Source organism: Nematolebias whitei, chromosome 17 (genome assembly GCF_014905685.2).
Source record: "Nematolebias whitei isolate Nwh7 chromosome 17, NemWhi1, whole genome shotgun sequence".
In the NCBI taxonomy this organism is placed as follows: domain Eukaryota; kingdom Metazoa; phylum Chordata; class Actinopteri; order Cyprinodontiformes; family Rivulidae; genus Nematolebias; species Nematolebias whitei.
In genome coordinates, this window is record NC_056514.1 from 16,384,047 (window position 1) to 16,406,958 (window position 22,912).

The 22,912-nt window shown below is 41.6% G+C and overlaps 1 protein-coding gene across 1 annotated transcript in view; it reads right to left on the reverse strand.

Annotated features, from left to right (window-relative positions):
• The window catches only part of LOC119424138 (zinc transporter ZIP11), a 107,927-nt gene that overhangs the window by 23,948 nt on the left and 61,067 nt on the right, over positions 1-22,912 (reverse strand). The window contains exon 3 of the mRNA XM_037691605.1: positions 16,469-16,636. Coding sequence (XP_037547533.1) covers positions 16,469-16,636 — 168 coding nt within the window. The remainder of the gene's footprint in view (positions 1-16,468; positions 16,637-22,912) is intronic.

Below are 22,912 nucleotides of genomic sequence, written 5' to 3' on the forward strand. Positions count from 1 at the left end.
ATATATATATATATATATATATATATACACACACACATATATGTGAGTGTGTGTGTGCGGGGTGTGGGGAGGTTTGTAAATTAGTTATTCTGATAGTGTTAAAGCCAGCAGAGAAAGCCTCGCTGGCCCTGACGATTCACCACTGTTTGATTGTTTAAAAAAAAGAAAAGAAATTCTTGTAAATACTTCAAACTCTCAACAGCCTCATGCATTTATTTTCTGAAGTAGAACCACATAATCTGTTTTTATTTTTACCAGGGCTAGAAGATGACTCTCTTATGTTCTCTGAAATTTATCAGGATTTAATAATATTTAATAAAAATTGTAATGTAATGGTAAATAAGGATTTCATGTGTAGTTTGTGTTTGTTGAATGCATGAAGGGAGCCATTTACATATGGACATCTCTCCAATCTTCACATTATTGCATTACAGTAATTGCTTTGGATGTTTATAACAATTACGGTACAAAATTTAACCTAAAAAACAACATCAACTTTTTTCAGCAATTTAATACAAATACCCATAAAAATAAATAATCAATGTTGATTTTATAACAGCAGTTAACAGAACTGGTGATTAGAATTACTGAGAGAAAAAGATGAGATATTCAGAGGATCCGAAGGATTGATGAGTATGACTAATTCATGTGCTAATGTTGTGTAGTGGAACTACAACTATATGAATTCAATTCAATTCAATTCAGTTTATTTATATAGCGCCAAATCACAACAAAGTTGTCTCAGGGCACTTTACAGAAACATTCACATACATAAAAGCCAATTAGTAAAGTCATTCATCAAGTGAGACAGTGAAAGCATGATACATGGATGCATGGATGTAATGAAAGCATGGACTACTTTTTCTAGATCAGATCTGCTCACCACTGACTTAAGCTTTGCTATCTGCCTTAAGTGGAATAAACTTTTCTGCAGAACAGAGTTAATCTGTTTATTAAACTTAAAGTCAGCGTCTAAAACTATCCTGAGATTTGCAACAGACTGCTTAAGATATGGCTCAAGAGATTCTAGGTTTACAGGAACAAAGACAACAGTAGAGCTAGGGCTAAACACAATGACTTCAGTCTTCTGATTGTTAAAACTTAAAAAAAAAAATTGAAGCCATCCATGCCTTGATGTCATCAAGACATTTTAACAGAGAGTGAATGGACCAAGAATTATTAGGTTTTAAGGGTAGATAAATCTGACAATCAGCATAACAATGAAAGGAAAGACCACGTTTCCTCAGGATATACCTGAAAGGGAGCAGATACAGTGAAAACAGAAGGTGTCCAAGAAACAAGCCTTGCGGAACCCCACAGGAAAAAGGCACTGAAGCAGATACTATATTATCAACATTAACATAAAAGCTCCTGTTACTCAGATAAGAACAGAACAATTCTAATGATGCACCTGTAATCCCAACCCAGTGTTCTAGCCCTGATATAAGGATACTGTGGTCAACAGTATCAAAAGCAGCAGTAAGGTCGTAAGGTCCAGGAGTACAAGCATCAAAAACTGACCATTGTTGTCATCATTCTTTGTTGAAATCAGGTCTCCCTTATAAATGAGTCCTCAAGGCTCAATGAGATTTACCTGTCTAAATAAAGGTTGAATGAATGAAATGATCAGTCATTTGTTAACAGAATGTCATTACAAACCCTAACTAAAGCCCAAACTTTAACTAACTAACTTTAACTAACTTTAACAAACCCTAACTAAAGCCGTTCCGGTGCTGTGCAATTGTTTAAAACCAGACAATGAATGTAGGGAAGCAGTTATTGAATCTGAATAATTCTTGCTCATAGAGTTACTTTTTTTGTAACTGACATGGCTCCCTCATAGAGAAGCTGTTAATGACCTTGCTCTGTCCACCACACTAACTGGGACCAACTGTAATGGGGTGTAGGAATGATTTCCATCAATCTCTGGTTCTGCTGCAAAAGTGCTCCCAACTTATTTGAAGAGCAGTTAATGTTATTATGCTGCTGTTTTTTTTTTTTGTTTAATTCAAGAGAATAACAGTTAAGTTTGAAAAAATAAGTGCACTAACTACACTACAGTAAAAAGGGACTCACTAAACAAGCTATTTTTATTTCAGCATCAAAAAACATAACCAGTTACTCTTAAACATCAGTGTTAAAGCTAAAGCTAGATTTCTATGCAAAGTAGATGTCGTTTGTTGGTTTGAAACGTTAAATGGGTTTACTAGAGGGTAGTGTCCTCAGTGTTTGGAGCTGTTGAATTACATGATTACTTGGTGAAGAAGTACTTCATAGAGGTGCCTCTCATTTTAAAATCAGGATACAAAATTACACAAAACACCAGCAACTGCAAACTAACAAAAGTATAAAAGGCACACAACTACCTGAGACAAGGTAAGTATCAACACACAAAACTTATTCATTCAACAATGAAATCAATTTTAACACAATATAAAACCGATAAACAGACAATATAATGTTGAAATCAGGCTGTAGGCTTTTTATGGAAAATATATATTCAATAATGTGCCATTTAGTAACATTACTAAAAGCATGACTTTCGCAGAATGAGTTTATAATTGACTGTCTTGATGTCACCAGACATCTCACTTAAAATGTACTTCATGCAGTTTTTATACTTGTACTATTTTTAAAAATTACATTATGGTAATGAGTTAAGAAAGAGTAAAACAGAAATAAATGGTGTGCTTTTAATTTGATAATTACATTGTTAGTGTCAATTTGATATATATATATATATATATATATATATATATATATAAAGAAGTTGACCAGTGTTTTACAAATCAGTCAACAAAAAGTTCAAAGTATAAACCAATGAGATAAAATACAGAAACACAACATAAAACTTTCAGTTTTATTACAATATAAATCCAAGTATTTGGAAGTTTTGTTATTGAGAAACAGTAGAATGAGAAGGAGATGAAGCATCATCCTCAGAGTTAGTGTTTCAAACAAACAGAGTGGAAGAAAACATAGTTCTGGACATCATGATCCATCTACATTCTGCCCCTTATTCATGTTCAGGAGGTATGAATTATGTCTGAAAGAACGAGATCCCAGGAACAAGAGACTGAACTGAGCCAAAAAAGTCCTTGCTCAATAATCCAGGTATAAAATCCAACAATTTTCAGTCAGGTCATCTGAACAGTTTCTTTTTTTTGCTGGAACATTTCACCTTCCATCCGGAAGGCTTAATCAGTCAAGGAAACACACAACACAAAACTGATTCTTCCCCCAAACAGCTTACTCCAAAGTGGAACAAACCAGTTATGTTGGTGCTAAGATGGTGTCTTTGGCACGCTCCCTCCTCTGTTGCTGGCCCTCTTCCTCGTCGACAGTCATGTCAAACTGGTTCGAAACCAAAAAAGAGTAAAGTAAAGACTGTAAAGAAAGAACTGAGCTTCGTTTCTAGGGTCGCTGGGCTTAGCCTTCGAGATCGGAATGAGATGCTCCATTTTTTGAGAGGAGACCAGATGGTATTAAAGATTAGAATAGATGGATGGCACACAAAGTCATCAGGATACTATTTGGATCTAGAGGTACAGGGACAAGACTTTGGGTGACATAACAAGTAACTCAACTCTTCTTTACCATCTTGTTCTTGTTCAGAGTAGCATGGCACCTATCAGAGGTGAGAGGTGGGGTAAAAGTGGTGGTTTCTGATACGGGAGATATAAGCAGCTGCCCAGGGTGACATCTCTTCAAGGGTGGCACGAGCACCTACCCCCACCCTCAAAAAAAACAAAACACATTATCTCATATAGTCTGTCTGGCATACATATCAGTTTCCTATCGTCCATTGTGGGGAGTGGTCGCCCTCTGCCAGGTGCAAGGCATGTAGCTTCAGCTGAGGTCTGACACACAGGCTGTGAAAGGGTGAAAGGGGGAGGGGACATAATTCTCTCCTCTCCCTTGCTGGGCCAGAGATGCATCTAATATAATTAGTTCAATAAGTAAATCACACCACTGATTGCTCACAAACAAAATACATTTCATTCATAATATGATATGATGATAATATGAGGGGAGTGGTGGCGCAGAGGCTAGAAGATGGCCTTGTGATAGGAAAGTCGCAGGTTCACCTCCTGGTACCGTCAACATCAAAATGTGGATGGAAAAGGTGAAACACCCACACCTCCCTCCACCCTCATTCGCCCCACCTTGGGCCCCTGAGCAAGGCCCTTAACCCGCACCATCTGCTCCCTAAACAGGTCTCTCTTGAAAATGAGTTCTTGTGGCTCAATGAGACTACAGGGACAAATAAAGGGTAAATAAATATTGTGAATATGGCCAATAGTTCACAGCTTATTTGTGTGAAATCACTGAAAAAATAATACAATAAACAAATCTGTACTCTAAGGACAATGAATTAGTTTAGGCCTACATTGTTTTGACTCATGTTTAGGGATGGTCGGTGACAACCGATTCTACTCGAGTGGCAATTACACACATGAAATTTGTGTCTTGGCAAAAGTGTAATTGTTGTACAAACGTTTACAAGCGTTCTATTGGTGTAATGTATAAATGCCTTATTTCAATAGTGTTTATTTTCTACAGTATTTTTATTTTGTGGGTGGCATAGTGGCACAGTTGGTAGAGCTGCTACCTCAGCGAGAATGTCACAGTTTCTAATCCGAACTAGGGACATTTCTGGATGTTTGCATGTTCTCTCCGTGCATGTGTGGGTTTTCTCCGGGTACTCCAGTTTCCTCCCACAGACCATAAACATGCATTTTAGACTGATTGGTAACTCTAAATTTTCCCTAGGTGAGAGTGACAGAGGGAATGGTTGTTTGTCTCGTCTATGTGTCACTGTGATGAACTGGAGACTTGCCCAGGGTGTCCCCCGCCTCTCATCCAGTGACTGCTGGATATGGACACCAGTGACCCCTGTGACCCAAAAAGGAAGAAGCAGGTAAAGATGATGGATAGATGGATGAGTTTATTTTTTATATTTGTATTGTATGTTTTTAAATTCATGGGATATAGTATTTATGTGTCTTACTCTGTGTTTTTATAGTATTATTCTAGTTTTTTCAATTTCAAGTTTTTCAAATAACTTTTTAAAAGACATATTGAGCATGTCTGTGATGGTACCATGATATTCTAAATTATGAGAGTCCGCACCTCCGGGGCCAGGCAATAAGGGGTTGGGTGCACCGGAGGGGTTGTTCACCCAGGGCACCAAACAGGCTAGGACTGCCCAGGGTATACCCTGGACAGGAGTCCTTCCAGGTTTACTAAGAGACACAAATGAGAGCTAACCATTCCTGCTCATGCCTAGCGACAATTTAGAGTAGGTGTTTACATAACATGTATGTTTTTGAACTATAGAAACGAAACGTTAGATCAAAGGGCCTGGTACCCCATACTCCCAGAGTACCCCCCACAGGGTTCCCCGAGGGAAGTGGTCGAATACCTTCTCCAAGTCCACAAAGCACATGTAGACTGGTTGGGCAAACTCACCATGCACCCTCCAGGACCCTGCTGAGAGTGTAGAGCTGGTCCAGTTTTCCACGACCAGGACAAAAACTGCACTGCTCCTCCTGAATCTGAGGTTCGACTATCCGACAGACCCTCCTCTCCAGAACCCCCGAATAGACCTTTCCAGGGAGGCTTAAGAGTGTGATCCCCCTGTAGTTGGAACACACTCTACCCATACATACACGTGAAAAACTTGCTGCATTCATGCAGAAAAAGAAAAATACCCCCAACTAGGAGTGCAAACCAACCATGCACAAGTCATTGGGAGAAAGGTGGGGTAGACTCTGGACAGGTCAGCAGTTCATCACAGAACCAGTTGAAGATCAACAAGACCAACAGAATACACAACCAAGACTATTTAAATGCCCTTTTTCTACAGTTTGACCTTGACTTGCTTGGTAATGATCCATTTGTAGGCCTATCTCATTGCAGGTCAGAAGTTAAACATGGTCAGGTATTAAAACAGCATGCCTCACATAAATTCTGAAGTAACACACAGGTCAGCTCGCTTGTTAATGTACTATTCGCAATTACATTAAATTCCTGTCACATATCACCCTTACAAATCTGCAGGGTTTGAATTTAAAGTAGAGACAAGATAATGATGAGAAGGCTGAACAATTTTGCTTCCAACCGAAGAAATGAAATAACTTACCACAGCATATCTGAGCTGCTAAACGAATTTAAGATGATCAAGAGGCCTAAAACACAATGAAGGCATTAGGTCTTTTCAAAGTTTCAAGGCTGCAAAAAAATTCCAGACACCCCTACACCGAGTCAAAAAGAAGATCAATCGTTTTATATTATCTACAGTACCCTCTAAGCAAAGTTTTTTTTTTCTGTTCGGTATTTAGTTCAGGTGTTGTAAAGTAGATCTTTATTAAAAGAGGAGTGTGGAACTCTGGAAAGCGCAGAGACACCTTACCTTGATCAGGTCATCACATTTCAAGTAAACCCTCGAACTAATGGGGGTGGTTTGAAAAATTCATTGCTTGTATGTTGCTTTAACAAAATCTATCATGAAAAGCCCCAGTAAAATAAACCAACAACATCAAAACCTCACATCAACTTTTTCAGTTGCAGTCTGTCTGAACAAGACAGACTTTGTCTACTTTCTTCCAAACTTCCTTTCTTCCATACTTACTTACATACTGCCTTATGCCTCTTTTGTACTGCTCCTACACAGCCCCAACTCTGCTCAGCCCTGCTCAGATCAGCCTGGATTTGCACCGCACTTCAGGACGGGTTCTGGAGGTGTGTCCAGAATCCAAAATCCTGCTAATGAACTTTTAATGAACTTTAGTTCACCGAGTGAGAGTTCTGCGATGAGTTAAACTCAAAGCAGTCTGCTCCTTAGATAAAGAATGTTGAATTATTATTTTTAAATATGAACGTTTCTGTTAACTTATTTTATATATGAATATTTCTGTTCAGTGCCCTGAGACGACTTCTGTTGTGACTTGGCGCTATATAAACTGAATTAAATCTGATGAACCAGATTCTACAAAAAGATTTATATTTAAAATTATATTATATTTATAATTCTATATTTTTCTTCATCAATTGATGTATTTGCACTCATTGTGCCTTTTATTGTTCAATTTAGATATGTGGTTTTGTTTCTTGTATACAGATTTTATTTGAGTGATTCAAAAAGTAATTATTGTTTTGTGATTTGTACATCTGTGGGTTAGAATAAAGTTGAACCAAAGGCTTTTCTTTAAACATGTTTGAGGGAAATATTCCTAAGAGATGCAATAATTGTCTTTTTATGATTTTTCACTTGAACTGGCAATCTTTCGATCACAGGCCTACCTTCTCTTACTTCTGCACCACCACTCCCATATTTGAAAATATGTATATTTGACAATAAACCATCCCTTAGAATGACTCCTACGTCCGTATGCTCTTTGTGGACTTCACGTCTTCTTTCAATACCATGATTCTCCGAACCCTGATGGACAAATTACTCACACTAGGACTAAGCCCCTTCAGTTGCAACTGGGTACTAGACTTCTTAACAACCAGACCAAAACCAGTGAGGATCCACAACTTCTCCCCCTCCACTATAACCCTCAGCACTGGCTCCCCTCAGGGATATGTGCTAAGCCCTCTCCTGTTAACTCTGCTCATGTATGTGTGCACACATACATATATGACTGTGCATCTACCCATCCAGGCTGTCACATTGTAAAGTTTGAAGATGATACAGCGGTGGTGGGATGCATCACAAACAATGATGAGTCCAGCTACAGGCAGGAGGTGGAACACCTGGAGAGCTGGTTCAAGGAGAATAACCTTCACATCAATGTGAAGAAGACAAAGGAGATGGCTGTGGACTTCAGAAGGAACAAACACACCTACACCCCCCTGAACATGAGGATCTGTGGTACAAGTGGTCTCCAGCTACAAGTATTTGAATGTGCACCTGAATGACAACCTCAGCTGGGCCAACAACACTACCAGGCTGATCAAGAAAGCTCATCAGAGACTCACCTCTTTCTACAGGTGTGCAGTGGAGAGCATCCTGTGCTCGAGCATCAACGTGTAGCATGAAGGCTGCACAGCTGCAGAAAGAAAAGCTTTGCAGAGAGTGGTGAAGGCTGCACAGAAGTCTGTTGGAGTCAGTCTCCCCACCATCACAATTTACACTTCCAGATGCAGGAAGAGGACAACCTGCATCATGAAGGACCCCACTCACCCAGCACACACACTTTTCGCCCCGCTACCCTCAGGAAGGAGGTTAAGGAGCATTAAGTGTAGAACCACTAGACTGAGGAACAGCTTCTACCCTGAGGCTGTTAGACTCATGAATCTCTAACCAGAATAATCACTGTAAAAAAATCACATCATGTTGCTGCTGATCTGTTCCATGTTGCTGCTGATCTATTTCATGTTGCTGTGTTCATTTGTGCTCATATGCTCACACAGACTCATGTTTGTGCTGCTGTTCAGCGCATTGTTTTTATGTAAGTTAGCGTATTTTTAGTTGATGTTTTTCTTAGTTCATATCTTAGATCTTATTACTGTTTTTCTTGTACATTTTTTTTTGTTGGATGTAACTGGGACACTGTGTATATAATTTCGTTCCACCACATGTACCACATGTGGTGCAAATGACAAATAAAGAAACTCTGACTCTGACTTATTAATACCACCATTCTTTAACTTTCAGATTTGTCTTTGATTTTAATGAGATGTATTCCACTTAGGTTTGTTTGGCTACGAACACGCCCTGAAATAAATCAAAGAATGTAATAAAGGGGTTCGATTGGATTTCTTTCCAAATGGAGCACAATACCTCTTTAGTCGTGATAAAGCAAAGAACAAAGAAAAAGAGTGGTAAAAACGAGGGTGGAGGCAGGTGTGGGTGTTTCATTCAAAGGTGGTGATGGAACTAGCGATGCCTATAACTGAGTCAATTTTACAGATATTAAGCTAAAGTTTGGCAAGTGATATGCTTTCCTTCAATAAATGTTCCTTTAATTATCTTTTGTTTAGTCCCACCTGTGTGTGTATCTTTGTTTTTGTCTTGTCTGCTTGCACATAAATCATGCATTTGAGTATTCCACGGTGGTCTATCACTGACAGAGGTGATATATCTCCAACCAGCAAATTAATATCCTTCACAAACACTTTGTCCTGTCTCATGCCTCAGTAAGTCTGACTGCACGGATCTGTTTGTACAAGAACATTTTTGTGTGCTTTAGTTGCTACAAGAAAGTAAAGGTGGGCGGAGTAATCAGAAAATAGTTATCCTTAAATAAACTGTCTTTTTAAGACCTAACAACAGCTACAATTAAGTGCTGTACCACAGCACAGGCAGCGTGTGTCTCTAATATGGTTTTTATCCAAAGCTAATGAGTCCAATAATCACTTCACGGTACAAATAGGATACAACTGGTACTGATAGAACAAATGGAAATCCATTGAGTCTTGAAGCAGAAAATCATTTAAACAAGTCACACTGCATGTTCTTATTAATTTTCATGGCTGTGAAGTGATTTGAGCCAAAGGGTAATCATCTACACCTGTATCTACTCCGTCTTAAATGTAACCGCGGCATCAGTGTCAATATGCATGAAAACATTACAAATGCAAGAAAATAAAAAAAATGCATGCCACTTTCAACATCTAATTTGATTTTAGTAGCCTTTTAAGTAGAATTCCTATTTATCTTTGAATTTTATTCACTGTCATATTTAAAAAGCTGTGATCAACAATTAGTTTTCCAAGAATTACTGCGAAACTAACTAGAAAACTCAAGTTATGATGAAGTGAATCTGTGAGGTAAGCTTGCCTGTCTTTTAACAAACACCTTCTTTCTTTTTGTAGGAGGCAGCGAAGATAATAAATTCTTGGTGGATTTATTATAGAATCCTTAAAAGTGCTGGTGGCCATCTTTGCAAACTCAGGGTTCAGTCAGACTCAGTGCAATCAAGCACATCCAAACTTTGACGTTTACACCCAAATGTGAGCAGCTACATTTAACATCAAAACACTCTGTGACTGCTGAAACACAATTATTCTGCATGAATATAAAAACTGACTGGCTTGTTTCTGCAAAATAAGAACAGGATCTTTTACAGTTGAGACTAAACATTTGGTAAGCAGTGTCCTCTTTCTGAAAAATGTGTTCATAGAGATAGAAGAAGTTCAGTTATCTTTTGATTATTTAGTGGTATTTGAATGAGAGGTGTTGATTTTTTTTTTTTTTAACTGCTCCACTTTTATAAAGTATTTTAAAAGCTATTTCAGAAGTATTTACGAAATGGTAGATGATAATCCTTTGTATGAAGGACGAAAAGGCTCAGAAGAAAAAAAAAAGAAAAATAAACTGTCCAGATGACCTGGCTGAACATTGTTGAATTTATACCTGGATTATTGCTATTGCTGGATTATTGCTACATTCCTAGCAAAAACCAATGCAGACGTGTTCCTGTTTTTAGTTTTCTACATTCTTTGGGCGGCTGTGGCTGAATGGTTAGAGCAGTCGTCCTCCAATGCAAGAGTTGGGGGTTCGAATCCACCAGCAGTCACATGCCGATGTGTCCCTGGGCAAGACACTGAACCCCTCATAGCCTCTGATGTGTGTCCCATCAGTGTTTGAATGTGAGTTAAAGCACTGATTAGTCTCATTAGAATGATTTGTTCAATTAGCTTTGTAGAGTGCTGTATGAATGGGTAAATGAGGCACAGACTGTAGTGTAAAGCGCTTTGAGTATCTTGAAATAAGAAAGAAAGGCGCTATATAAGTACAGTCCATTTACAGTCCATTTACATCACCTTACAACCTAGCTGTTTTTTGTTTCATTTTTTAACACCATTTTCTTTCACTTGTTCTTCTCAATTTATATGCATCATTTATGATTGTCCACTGTTATCATCATTCTTTGTTAAAATCAGGTCTCTATTGTAAATGAGTCCCCAAGGCTCAGTGGGATTAACCTGTATAAGTAAAGGTTGAATTAATTATTGAGCATGAACTTGGGTGTTTTGAACCATTTTGGCATGGCTGCCTTAGAGGAGTTGACGGGGGAGAGGGCAGGCCCCAGAAACCATCTTATCACCAGCAAACTGTTTTTTTCCACTATGGGAGTGTGGTGCTTGTGGGGCTCCAGTGTGTTCGTGGCTCATTGGACTGAAGAAGTCTGTTGGATGAAGGACGAAATTTCTCAGGAAAAAAAAAAAGAAAGAAAGAAAGAAACTGTCCAGATGACCAGACTGAACATTGTTGGATTTGTACCTGGATTATTGAGCATGAACTTTGGTGTTAAACGTTAATAATAATAATAAAAATAATCATATATCAGTTTTATTGTAAATAACCTTGGTGCTTTTTATGATCAGAATATGTAATGTACCACATTAAAAATGTTACAGGACTGCTTTGCTCCACCAGTAAAATATCACTGAAATACAATAAAAATCAAAAATGCAGAAAGCCGATCCATGCACTTATCAATTCTAGGCAGGACTATGGCAGTTCCTTAATATCTGGGTGTAAAAATTTTTTTTAGCTGATCCATAATGCTGCTGCGACAGAGTCTTAACTGGAGTTAGTGGGAGAGATTATATCTCTCCAGTTTTAGCTTCGTTTCATTGGCTCCCTGTCAAATTCAGAAATAAATTCAAAATCTTACTTCTAACCTACAAAACCCTCAACAACCTAGCTCTATCTTATATTACAGACCTTATTGTTCCATATTTTCCTAACAGAGCACTTTGCTCTCAGACTGCACATTTACTTGTGGTTCCTAAAGTTTCCAAACGCAGAATGGGAGGCAGAGTTTTTGTCAGGCTCCTCTCTTGTGGAACCAACTTCCAGTTTCTGTCTGTGAGGCTGACACATTGTCTACTTTTGAGATTGGGTTTAAGACTTTCCTTTTTGATAAATCCTATAGTTAGGGTTGGCTTGGGGTTTCCTGAGCTATCCCTTAGTTCTGCTGCTATAGGCTTAGGCTGCTGGAGGACAAACTGACCACATTTCCTCTCTCTGCTGCTGTCTTTAGGCCACATATGCACAGAGGATCAAGGGTCAATTCATCTCACAAGACCCTCGGGAGCATGTGGAGGGGCATTAGATGCATAACAGATTATAAAGGAAGAAGTAAACAATGCCCCAAAGACCCATCTCTGTCTGATGCCCTCAACAAGTTCTATGCACGCTTTGAAGACCCAAACAAACCACCCAGCACCAGACTCACCTCACCACTGGATAAAGAGCATCTCAGCATGACCTCAGCCAAAGTAAGGAGTACTTTCAGGAGGATTAATCCGCACAAGGCAACCGGCCCAGACAACATCCCCGGAAAAGTGTTGAAAGAATGTGCCGATCAGCTCTGCGAGGTGCTGGCAGACATCTTTAACACCTCACTTACCCTGGAGACAGTTCCCACCTGCCTGAAGACTGCCACCATCATCCCAGTCCCAAAAAACTCTACAGAGACTGGTCTGAATGACTATCGGCCAGTGGCCCTCACCCCGATAGTCGCTAAATGCTTCGAAAAACTGGTCATGACTCACATCAAAACAACCATCAACATCAACGAGGACCCTCATCAGTACGCATACCGTGAGAACCGATCAACAGAGGACACCATCTTTTCTGTGGTCCACAATGCACTCAACCACCTGGAGCAGAAATCTCTTATGTCCGTATGCTCTTTGTGGATTTCACGTCTGCCTTCAACACCTTCATCCCCCAAAACCCTGATGGACAAACTATTCACACTAGGACTAAGCCCCTCCATTTGCAACTGGGTACTAGACTTCTTAACAAACAGACCACAGTTAGTGAGGATCCACAACTTCTCCTTCTCCACCATAACCCTCAGCACTGGCTCTCCTCAGGGATGTGTGTTGAGCCCCCTCCTGTTTACTCTGTTCACGTATGATTGTGCAGCTACCCATCCAGGCTGTCACATTGTAAAGTTTGCAGATGATACAGTGGTGGTGGGATGCATCACAAACAATGATGAGTCCAGCTACAGGCAAGAGGTGGAACACCTGGAGAGCTGGTGCAAAGAGAATAACCTTCAAATCAATGTGAAGAAGACAAAGGAGATGATTGTGGACTTCAGAAGTAACAAACACACCTACACACCCCTGAAGATAAGAGGATCTGAAGTGGAAGTGGTCTCCAGCTACAAGTACTTGGGTGTAAACATGAATGACAACCTTAGCTGGAGCAACAACACTACCAGCTTGATCAAGAAAGCTCATCAGAGACTCTACTTCCTCAGACGGCTGAGACGAGCTTGTCTGGGAGGCTCAGTCCTCACCTCCTTCTACAGGTGTGCAGTGGAGAGCATCCTGTGCTCCAGTATCAACGTGTGGCATGGATAAAGACCTTTTGTTGGATTACATCAGTCTTGAGATAGCCTGTACCTCCACATCAGAACAATCTCTCTGGGCTTCTTTGATTGGCTCCAACCCGTAGTGGAGGTGGGTAAACCCCTTTGATTGCATGTAGACATTTAGGGTTCTGGGCAAACATTGGGGAAGTGAACGGGCACTGCCTGCTCTCTGGGGAGGGGGTGGGTCTGTGCCAGTCGCCGCCTCATCCCCCCCATTTTAAACGCACTATATAACAACATGCATCAACATCTTATTTGAGTGGGGGGAGGGAGGAGTTGGGTCTTCCAGTTTTCCTTAAACCCTCATACTCCGTCTGACATTTGGGGTAGGGGGCGGCGGCGGCGGCGGGGGGGTTGGGGGGCTAGTGCTCTGGTTCTCCGTGGATTGTTTGGATCTTTTGATCAGGGTTCCTGGTTCCGATGGCCAGCCCTTTGGCTGGGGTGGCTGCCGGGTTCTGGCGGGAGGTCGGCTGTGGTTGTGTGTGTGCGGTCATTGGTAGTGCATGGCGGCGGTCGGGGCGTGGCTTCACTTCGACGGGGTGCTGGCTGGTCGGCCTGATGTGACATTCACGGTGTGGGGTGCTGTGTGTGTGTGTGTGTGTGGGGGGGGGGGGGGGGCATGGGTGGCATGCCGGGGCTTCTCCGGGCCTGTGGTGTGGGGCTTTAGGGATGCATTGGTGCGCTGGGCCAGCCTTCCTCAGCTGCTGCTACCTGCTGCTCTGGCCCCCGGCCTGGGGCCGGCTTGCGGTCACTTTTGGGCGGGTGGGGCGCATGGACGTCCCGACAGAGGCTCTATCGGGCTGTCTCTGTGTGCCTGTTTGTCTCAGGTTGGGTTTTGGGTGGCCCCCTCTCTTGGATCAGTTTTGGCCCCCCATTTGGTGTGTCGTGCTCCCCTCCGTTGGTGGACCCCCCTGCCGCCGGTGCATTGGTGGCTCTCAGCAGCTGGGGCTGGGTGGTGGGGTGTGTGCAGGCCCACCCTGGTGGCTGCCTGTGGGGGCCTGGGTGCCCTGGCTCTGTCGGGCCTCTGTTTGGGGGTGGTATGACCTCGGGACTTGGGGCTTGGTGTCCATGGCCAGATCCACTCTGGAGGGGCGGGTTGCTGGCGGGGCCTGTTGACTCGTCGCTACGGCCTCCTGGGGTTTCTGCATTGTGGTTGCTGGGGATCGCCCGGAGCTTCCCTTTGCTTCTCTCTCTGGGGGGTGTGGGTGTCCCTGTTGGGGGACTCCTGGAGTTCCGGGCTTGAGGACCGCTGTGTGTCTGTGGTTCTGGTCTTCCCTGTGTTACTGTGGGGACGGGTTTATGGGTCCCCACATCCACTTTTGAACATTTTTATGGAGAAACCTTTTAGTGATAAGCATGCTCACACAGGTGTTTAGATTCAGGTGTTTATCAGATACACACTCAATTGGGTTGTGGTGGACATCAAATATATATTGTATTACCACGTACTGTATAAAATACTTTCTAATGATGTTATAAGTATCATTATATAAGTTGTTTGTTGTTGTGGTTTCTCGGTTTTGTCGTTTTTTCTTTTTCTTTCTGCAGGTCTAGAGGCAGACTTCAATGATGTTGATTTGTGTTCTCTTTATCTCTCTCTCCTCTATTCCTATCTCCTTCTTTACATTTTAACTCTTCTATCACTTTTCTGCTTTGTTATCTTCTTTGTTTTCCGTCCCCGTGTCCATAAACCCAAAGCATATTCTAATAAAATTTAATTTATATATCAAGTGGAGCATTAAGGACAGCCATAATGCTCTGCTTGTGAAAGTAAATCTGTTGGGCATCACTTTGACACTCAGACGATAAATCTAAGTGTCACAATCAATCAACCTTTATTTATACAGGTAAATCCCATTGAGCCTCGAGGACTCATTTACAAGAGAGACCTGATTTCAACAAAGAAAGATGACAACAATGGACAACAGCAACAACAATAAGCAGTTATAAAAACTCATACTACAGTTTTTTTTTTTTTTTTTTTTAACAATGCCGGAAAGGACAAGGGGGAAAAAAAAACAAAAACGTGTGGCATAGAGGCTGCACAGCTGCAGAAAGAAAAGCTTTGCAGAGAGTGGTGAAGGCTGCACATATGTTTGTTAGAGTCAGTCTCCCCACCATCACAGACATCTACACCTTCAGATGAAGGAAGAGAGCCACCTGCATCATGAAGAACCCCACTCACCCAGCACACACACTTTTTGCCCCGCTCCCCTCAGGAAGGAGGTTGAGGAGCATTAAGTGTAGAACCACTAGACTGAGGAACAGCTTCTACCCTGAGGCTGTTAAGACTCATGAATATCTACTCAGAATAATCACTGTGAAAAATCACATCATGTTGCTGCTGATCTGTTTCATGTTGCTGCTGATCTGTATCATGTTGATGTGTTCATGCGTGCTTATCTGCTCACAGACTCATGTTCATGTTTGTGCTGATGTTGGACGTAATGTTTTATGCTATTAGTGCTTAGTGTATATTTAGGTTATGTTTTTCTTAGTTCATATCTTATATCTTATTACTGTTTTTCTTATACATTTTATTGTTGGATGTAACTGGGACCCTGTGTACATAATTTCGCTCCACCACATGTACCACATGAGGTGGAACGACAATAAAGATTCTCTGACTCTCTCTGACTTTGACTGACTTTACTTGTTCTACTCTACCTGTTTAAAGGGAAATTTTCCTTCCCACTGTCTCCTTTGTCCTTGCTCAGGATGGGAGACTGTGATGAAGTGAAGAATCAACACAGTCTGCTGCTTCCTTAGATAGATAATGTTACTAATAGATTTTTTTTATGTATATGAATATTTCTGTTCAGTGCCCTGAGACAACTTCTGTTGTGACTTGGAGCTACAGAAATAAACTGAATTTAATTGAATTGAAAATAAATGCTTTCAAACTTTTACAAATGATTAATGAACAATCTTCTTCTTTGTTGGTTTGTTTTTGTTGTACAGAACTTTGGTCGGCCTCGTTGCTGCTTTTAAGCGGTATGGTTATCTACAACCACTTATTTTTAAATCAAGCCATGCCGTATGTAAGAATGACATGAGAAAACATGCAAACAATTACCATATGGTAAACCTTTATTCCCTGTGCTGTGCCCTACTCTCACCTGGGATGTTATGGATGGTGATGGCTAAGATGAGAAGCAGAATCCGACGCCAGCTGCTTCTCGCCTGGCTAACCTCTTCATGGTGTTTATTTTCTACTTCGTGTCCATCAGAGTGGCCCACAGGAGGTCCTCGTCTCCTCTGGTAGATGTCGCCATTCTCAAGTTTATCTGTGTGAAAAAGAGAAAAATAAAGAAGACTCAGTGATGCCAACATAAATGAACACATCATAAACTCAGTGCCCATTGTTACTTTATTATGCAGATAAAGTTTCCATCAGGCTGTTTTAAAGGCATGAAATGATGCAGTTGTGCTCATATGATGAGTACATTTTTTCAACTTAAGGGTCTGCTCTGAATAGAGTGTTTCTGAAATAAAGGTTAGAAAAAGCTCAAAGGGTTTTAGCAACAGGAGCGTGTTAGATGGTGGAACGATGCCTGAAAGCGTGCACGCTGCCACCGACAACAATTATTACACTCCAACATATCAAATCAGATGAGAAAGTCCATTTCATGCAGAGACTGGGCAAAAGTGTGGAAAGTAAAACGCTGGATTGTGAGTATGTCCTGTAGTAAACACTTTGTCCAACAGATCAGATGGAACCTTTTCAATTCTTTGCTCCAACAGTCTGATTGCTTGAAAATTATGTTTAACAGCTGAGTGAGTACTCTTTGTTCTCAGGCTTTCGTATTGTTTTACAGATGAGCTCTGAGTGAAAAAGCCATGAGAGAGGTGTGTGATGTATTTTAAAATGCCATCTGCTACGTGAACACAATGTTCTGTGTAGATGTCTACCAGTTGTTGCGTTGAGACATCATTGGTTCATCTACTTCAAAATATGGAACCAGAGCTTGGTGCTAACACTGTCCATCTCTGAGTTACTGATGGTCAATTCAATTCAGTTTATTTCTATAGCACCAACAGATGCCGTTTCAGGGCACTGAACAGAAACATTCACATAGTTTATAAAATACAATTAGTAAAGTTTTCTATCTAAAGAAGCAGCAGATTGTGTTGAATATTCACTTCATCACAGTCTCCCATCCTGAGCAAGGACAAAGGAGACAGTGGGAAGGAAAAACTCCCTTTTGACAGGAAGAAACCTCCAGCAGAACCAGGCTCAGGACAAGCGGCCATCTGCTTCAACCGGCTGGGTTTGAGACGACAGGAAGTAGAAACATGTGGCTCGGGTGGTTGCTGAGTCAAAAACTCGGGCATGGGAGGAGTTTGGAGAGGCCATGGAGAATGACTTACGCATGGCTTCGAGGCGATTCTGGTCCACCATCCGGCGTCTCAGGGGGGAAGCGGTACACCACCAACACCGTTTAGAGTGGGGGTGGTGTGCTGCTGACCTCAACTTGGGATGTCATGGGTAGGTGGGCAGAATACTTTGAAGACCTCCTCAATCCCACCGGCACGTCTTCCACTGAGGAAGCAGAGCCTGGGGACCTTGGGTCAAGCGCTCCAATCTCTGGTGCTGAGGTCACCGAGGTGGTTAAAAAGCTCCTCGATGGCAGGGCCCCAGGGGTGGCTGAGATTCGCCCAGAGTTCCTTAAGACTCTGGATGTTGTAGGGTTGTGTTGGCTTACGCGACTCTGCAATATTGCGTGGACATCGGGGGAAGTTCCCCTGGATTGGCAGACCGGGGTGGTGGTCCCCTTATTCAAAAAGGGGACCGTAGAGTGTGTTCCAACTACAGGGGGATTACGCTCTTAAGCTTCCCTGGTAAGGTCTATTCAGGGGTTCTGGAGAGGAGGGTCCGTCGGATAGTCGACCCTCGGATTCAGGAGGAGCAGTGCGGTTTTCATCCTGGTCGTAGAACACTAGACCAGCTCTACACTCTCAGCAGGGTCCTGGAGGGTGTGTGGGAGTTTGCCCAACCAGTCTACATGTGCTTTGTGGACTTGGAGAAGGCGTTCGACCGCGTCCCTCAGGGAAGCCTGTGGGGGGTACTCTGGGAGAATGGGGTACCGGGCCCTTTGATATGGGCTGTTAGGTCCCTGTATGACCGGTGTCAGAGCCTGGTCCGCATTGCCGGCAGTAAGTCGTGCTTGTTCTCTGTGAGAGTTGGACACCACCAAGGTTGCCCTTTGTCACTGATTCTGTTAATCACTTTTATGGACAGAATTTCTAGGCGCAGCCAAGGTGTTGAGCGGATCCATTTTGGTGGCCTTAGGATTGCGTCTCTGCTTTTTGCAGGTGAAGTGGTCCTACTGGCTTCATCAGATCGTGATCTACAACTTTTGCTGGAGCAGTTCACAGCCGAGTGCGACACGGCCAGGATGAAGATCAGTTCCGCCAAATCTGAGGCCATGGTCTTGAGCCGGAAAAGGGTAGAGTGCCTTCTCCGGGTCAGGAAAGAGGTCCTGCCCCAAGTGGAGGAGTTCAAGTATCTTGGGGTCTTGTTCACGAATGAAAGAAAATGGAACGTGAGCTCGATAGGCGGATAGGTGCAGCATCTGCAGTGAAGCGGGTGCTGTACAAGTCTGTCGTGGTGAAGAGAGAGCTGAGTCAAAAGGCGATGCTCTCAATTTACCAATCGATCTACGTTCCCACCCTCATCTATGGTCATGAGCTTTGGGTTGTGACCAAAAGAATGAGATCTCGGATACAAGCGGCCGAAATGAGTTTTTTCTGCAGGGTGTCTGGGCTCTCCCTTAGAGATAGGGTGAGAAGCTCAGTCATCCGGGAGGGACTCAGAGTAGAGCCGCTGCTTCTCCACGTCGAGAGAAACCAGTTGAGGTGGCTCGGGCATCTGGTTAGGATGCCCCCTGGACGCCTCCCTGGTGAGGTTTTCCGGACACATCCCACCAGGAGGAGACCCAGAGGAAGACCAAGGACACACTGGAGGGATTATGTTTCTCGGCTGGCCTGGGAACGCCTCGGGATTCCCCCGGAGGAGCTGGCCCAAGTGGCTGGGGAGAGGGAAGTCTGGGCCTCCCTACTTAAGCGGCTACCCCCGCGACCCGACCCCAGATAAGTGGAAGAAAATTGATGCATGGATGGAAGTAGAAACAGACAAACACAGAATGACAAGTTCAGATGTACTTTCTATAGGAGGAAAGATAAAAAAAAACCTGTTAAGATAGAAATAATTACAAATACAAACAGGTAGATTAGAGCAAGTAAAGACAGCAGCAGAGTGAGGAAATGTGGTCAGTTTGTCCTCCAATAGTCTAAGCCTATAGCAGCATAACAAGCCAACCCTAACTATAGGATTTATCAAAAAGAAAGTCTTAAGCCTAATCTTAAAAGTAGACAGTGTCAGACTCACAGACAGAAACTGGAAGTTGGTTCCACAAGACAGGATCCTGATAACTGAAAGGTCTATCTTCCATTCTGCTTTTGGAAACTCTAGGAATCACAAGTAAGCCTGCAGTCTGAGAGCAAAGTGCTCTGTTAGGAAATATGGAACAATAAGATCTGCAATATGAGATGGCACTAGGTTGTTGAGTAGTTGCTAGTATGCTAGAAGTAAGAAAAGTAGGAGACGGTGTGGGTGGTCAGAGATTTTGAAGTATAGTACCATCTCTTCGGTTGTGGTGGTGATGAGGGCATGGTTATGTGGTGTGCAGCAGGTTGCCTGGAGCTTTACCTGTTTTCATCATTATTGATAAGAAGGCCTAAAACAACAGTGTCTTCAGGAAACCTAATGATGTTACTGGAGAAACTGGCAGAGCAGTTATGTGTCAGTTTGGCAAAGTAAGAGCTCTGCACACAAAGATGTAGTTCTGAGTAAACAATACATTTAAGTTCTCAGTGGACTGATCTCACTGGGATGCATTTGTGAGGGTACTGTGGGAAACACTTTGTGGATGCTTTAAGTTTTCTTGCATGAAGTGCACTCTTGTCACTTGAATTTTGAACATGTTAAAACACTTTTGCGATCAGTTCTTTTTTCTCAAAATAATCAGAGTGATGATAGGCATCTTGAACTCTTATGGATTTTGTTGCAAGCTCCTCACATACTTCTTATTTTAGATTCTGTAATTCTAGAGGGCTAGAGTTTCATTTTGACACCTGTACTGGAGCTGTCCTTGGAAAGAAAACATCCAAGGCTATGATCTTGAATGTCCAGATCTATAAAACACACTGATGATACAGTTTTAAATGGTTGAAATCTGCATTTAAAAGATGCATTCCTGTAGTTTATATGGGATGTAGTTGCTTGGTGGACTCTATGCTGCAGTTTTGTAAACCTGAAGCTGCAGGTTGAAACTCAGGTTTTATCAGGAAAGACATCCAGCACGAAACAAATGCCAAATCTATCATGCCAGTTTGCTCACTATGTCAACCCCTGAAGCCAAAAGAAAAACAATACCTCTCATAGTTTAAATCCCAAATGTGGAGACAGCTACCAAGCTGGGTACAAAGCAGGCAGAAGCAGGTACATTGTGAGCACAGATGGTAACAAAAATGTGTACAGCTTAAAAAAATTGTTTACAATTTCTCAAGCAGTGCACATGAAATAATCCATGATTTTCAACAACTGGTCGTGCAAACTTAACTTATCTGCAAGCTTCATTAGTCAATTGGTCACAAACAATACAAACTCAGTGACTGCAAATGAAAAATTTCACCTATTATTTGTGTTGCCAACTCATTTGAAACAGTTGTAGAACATACTGGTTTAAGAGAACCACATAAACCATTTTTTTGAGTGGAAGTCTCAAAAAAGACAAACAATTTGATACATTGTGTGTTTAAAATATGTAAATATATATATCAATATTAACACACATGCAGCATATATACTATAGAAACATTGGTACAGTTATTGTACACCATTTGACGTACATTCTGCAGTGTTTTTCGCCAATAAAGGCACAATTATAAAGCAACAAAATCCATTTAGAACATGCTAATGTTATGTAGCAGCAGCAGCAGCAAGGACAACAGCACCATGACTTAACTAACCTCTGTGTTGAAAAATGTTTTTTGCAACAGCAAGGTTTAATTCTGATGAACACATTGCTTTTTAAACAACTCATGAGTATTTCATCCAGATGAGTTCAGAACATTAAATGCACCTTGTGGTTCAAGGGGGAATGTGTGAATTAACTTACAAGACTTTCTTTTTAAAAAAGCCATAAATGGCTTTGATTAAAGCTTAGCTAGTCCTCAGTAAGACTATGTCATCAGTTGAATAAATTCAGATAAAAACATCCTAATTTTATGTCAAAATGTGTCAAAAGTGACTTTCTTTAAAGACACTCAGAATTAAAATGATCCAGTTTATTAAGTACTTTGTAACACCCAGAAAAGCTTCCAGTTTGTCTGGCGAGCCTGGCGTTGAACTTGATTTCCAGTTACTTAACATTGGGTTATGAACTGCAGCACTCAGCAAACAATCAACAAAAAAATGACCACATTAATGTTGAAAATAAAGGATTACAGATTGATCAGATGTGCCTTCTGGGTCTGATTGGTAAGGATGTTGTTAGATCTCAATTTACAGCCTGAATATAAAAGTTACAGTTTTATATAAAAAACTAACAAAAAAAAAAAATTGGAAAATAAAAATGAAGGAAGCTTAGTTCTGTATTTGACTGTTATTGCTTTGGAAACACAATCTGATTAGCATTAAGCCTCTGCTGAAAGTTACACACACAAAGATGTTACATTTACTTGACATGAATAAGTGCTAATTAATGCAGAAAAACACCTCAAACAAAAAGGAACATTTATCATCAGTGTTGGTAAGTAGCTGATAAAGATGTAAGTCATTTCAGCGGGGGATGATCTCAGCAATCATGAAAGTTGAAGATGCTCTGAAAGTATTTTCTGAGAAGTCCCTCTGCATAAAAACATGATGCCAACAGGAGTACTGCATACAGTACATTATCCCTTCGTCAACAAAATATCGTAGAGCAATCTAGAACAAGAAGCAAATGCCTTGTATTACCTTTGGCCTTGATTTATGACCTTAACCTTTGAGCTGGGATGATGAGCAGTGAATGCAACTCTCCATCTAGTGATGAAGCATGTGTATGAAGTTTTGTTGCATTATATTGAGCAGATCAGAAGTTATAAGCAGGACAAGAGAACGTTTACAGAAGTACAGATGAGACTTTACCATAATACGTCTGTCTGTCTTCTGCCGGGCGTATAAAAAGTATATGTGTTTATAGATCTCTTGAGCAGTGAAGTCATCAAGATTGTTTACTTCATCATGATGGACGGTTAAAAAGAAGCCATGTATTGTGTACCTGTACTTAGCTTTAGTTAGTACACATAAGTGGTCATGTAAGTATTTTACTAAGACAAGGGCCAAGGAAAGATTTTTGACCACATCAGAGACTGAGTTCCAAAGTTTTGTCCTGGATCGTTTACCACTGGTCGCACCCCACTGACCCAGTTGGGTATGCTGCCAAGACCTTGTGGTTTTAGCGTAAAGACAAAGTTTGTGAAGGATTGGTGGAGGTGGCATTGAGGGGGGGGGGGGG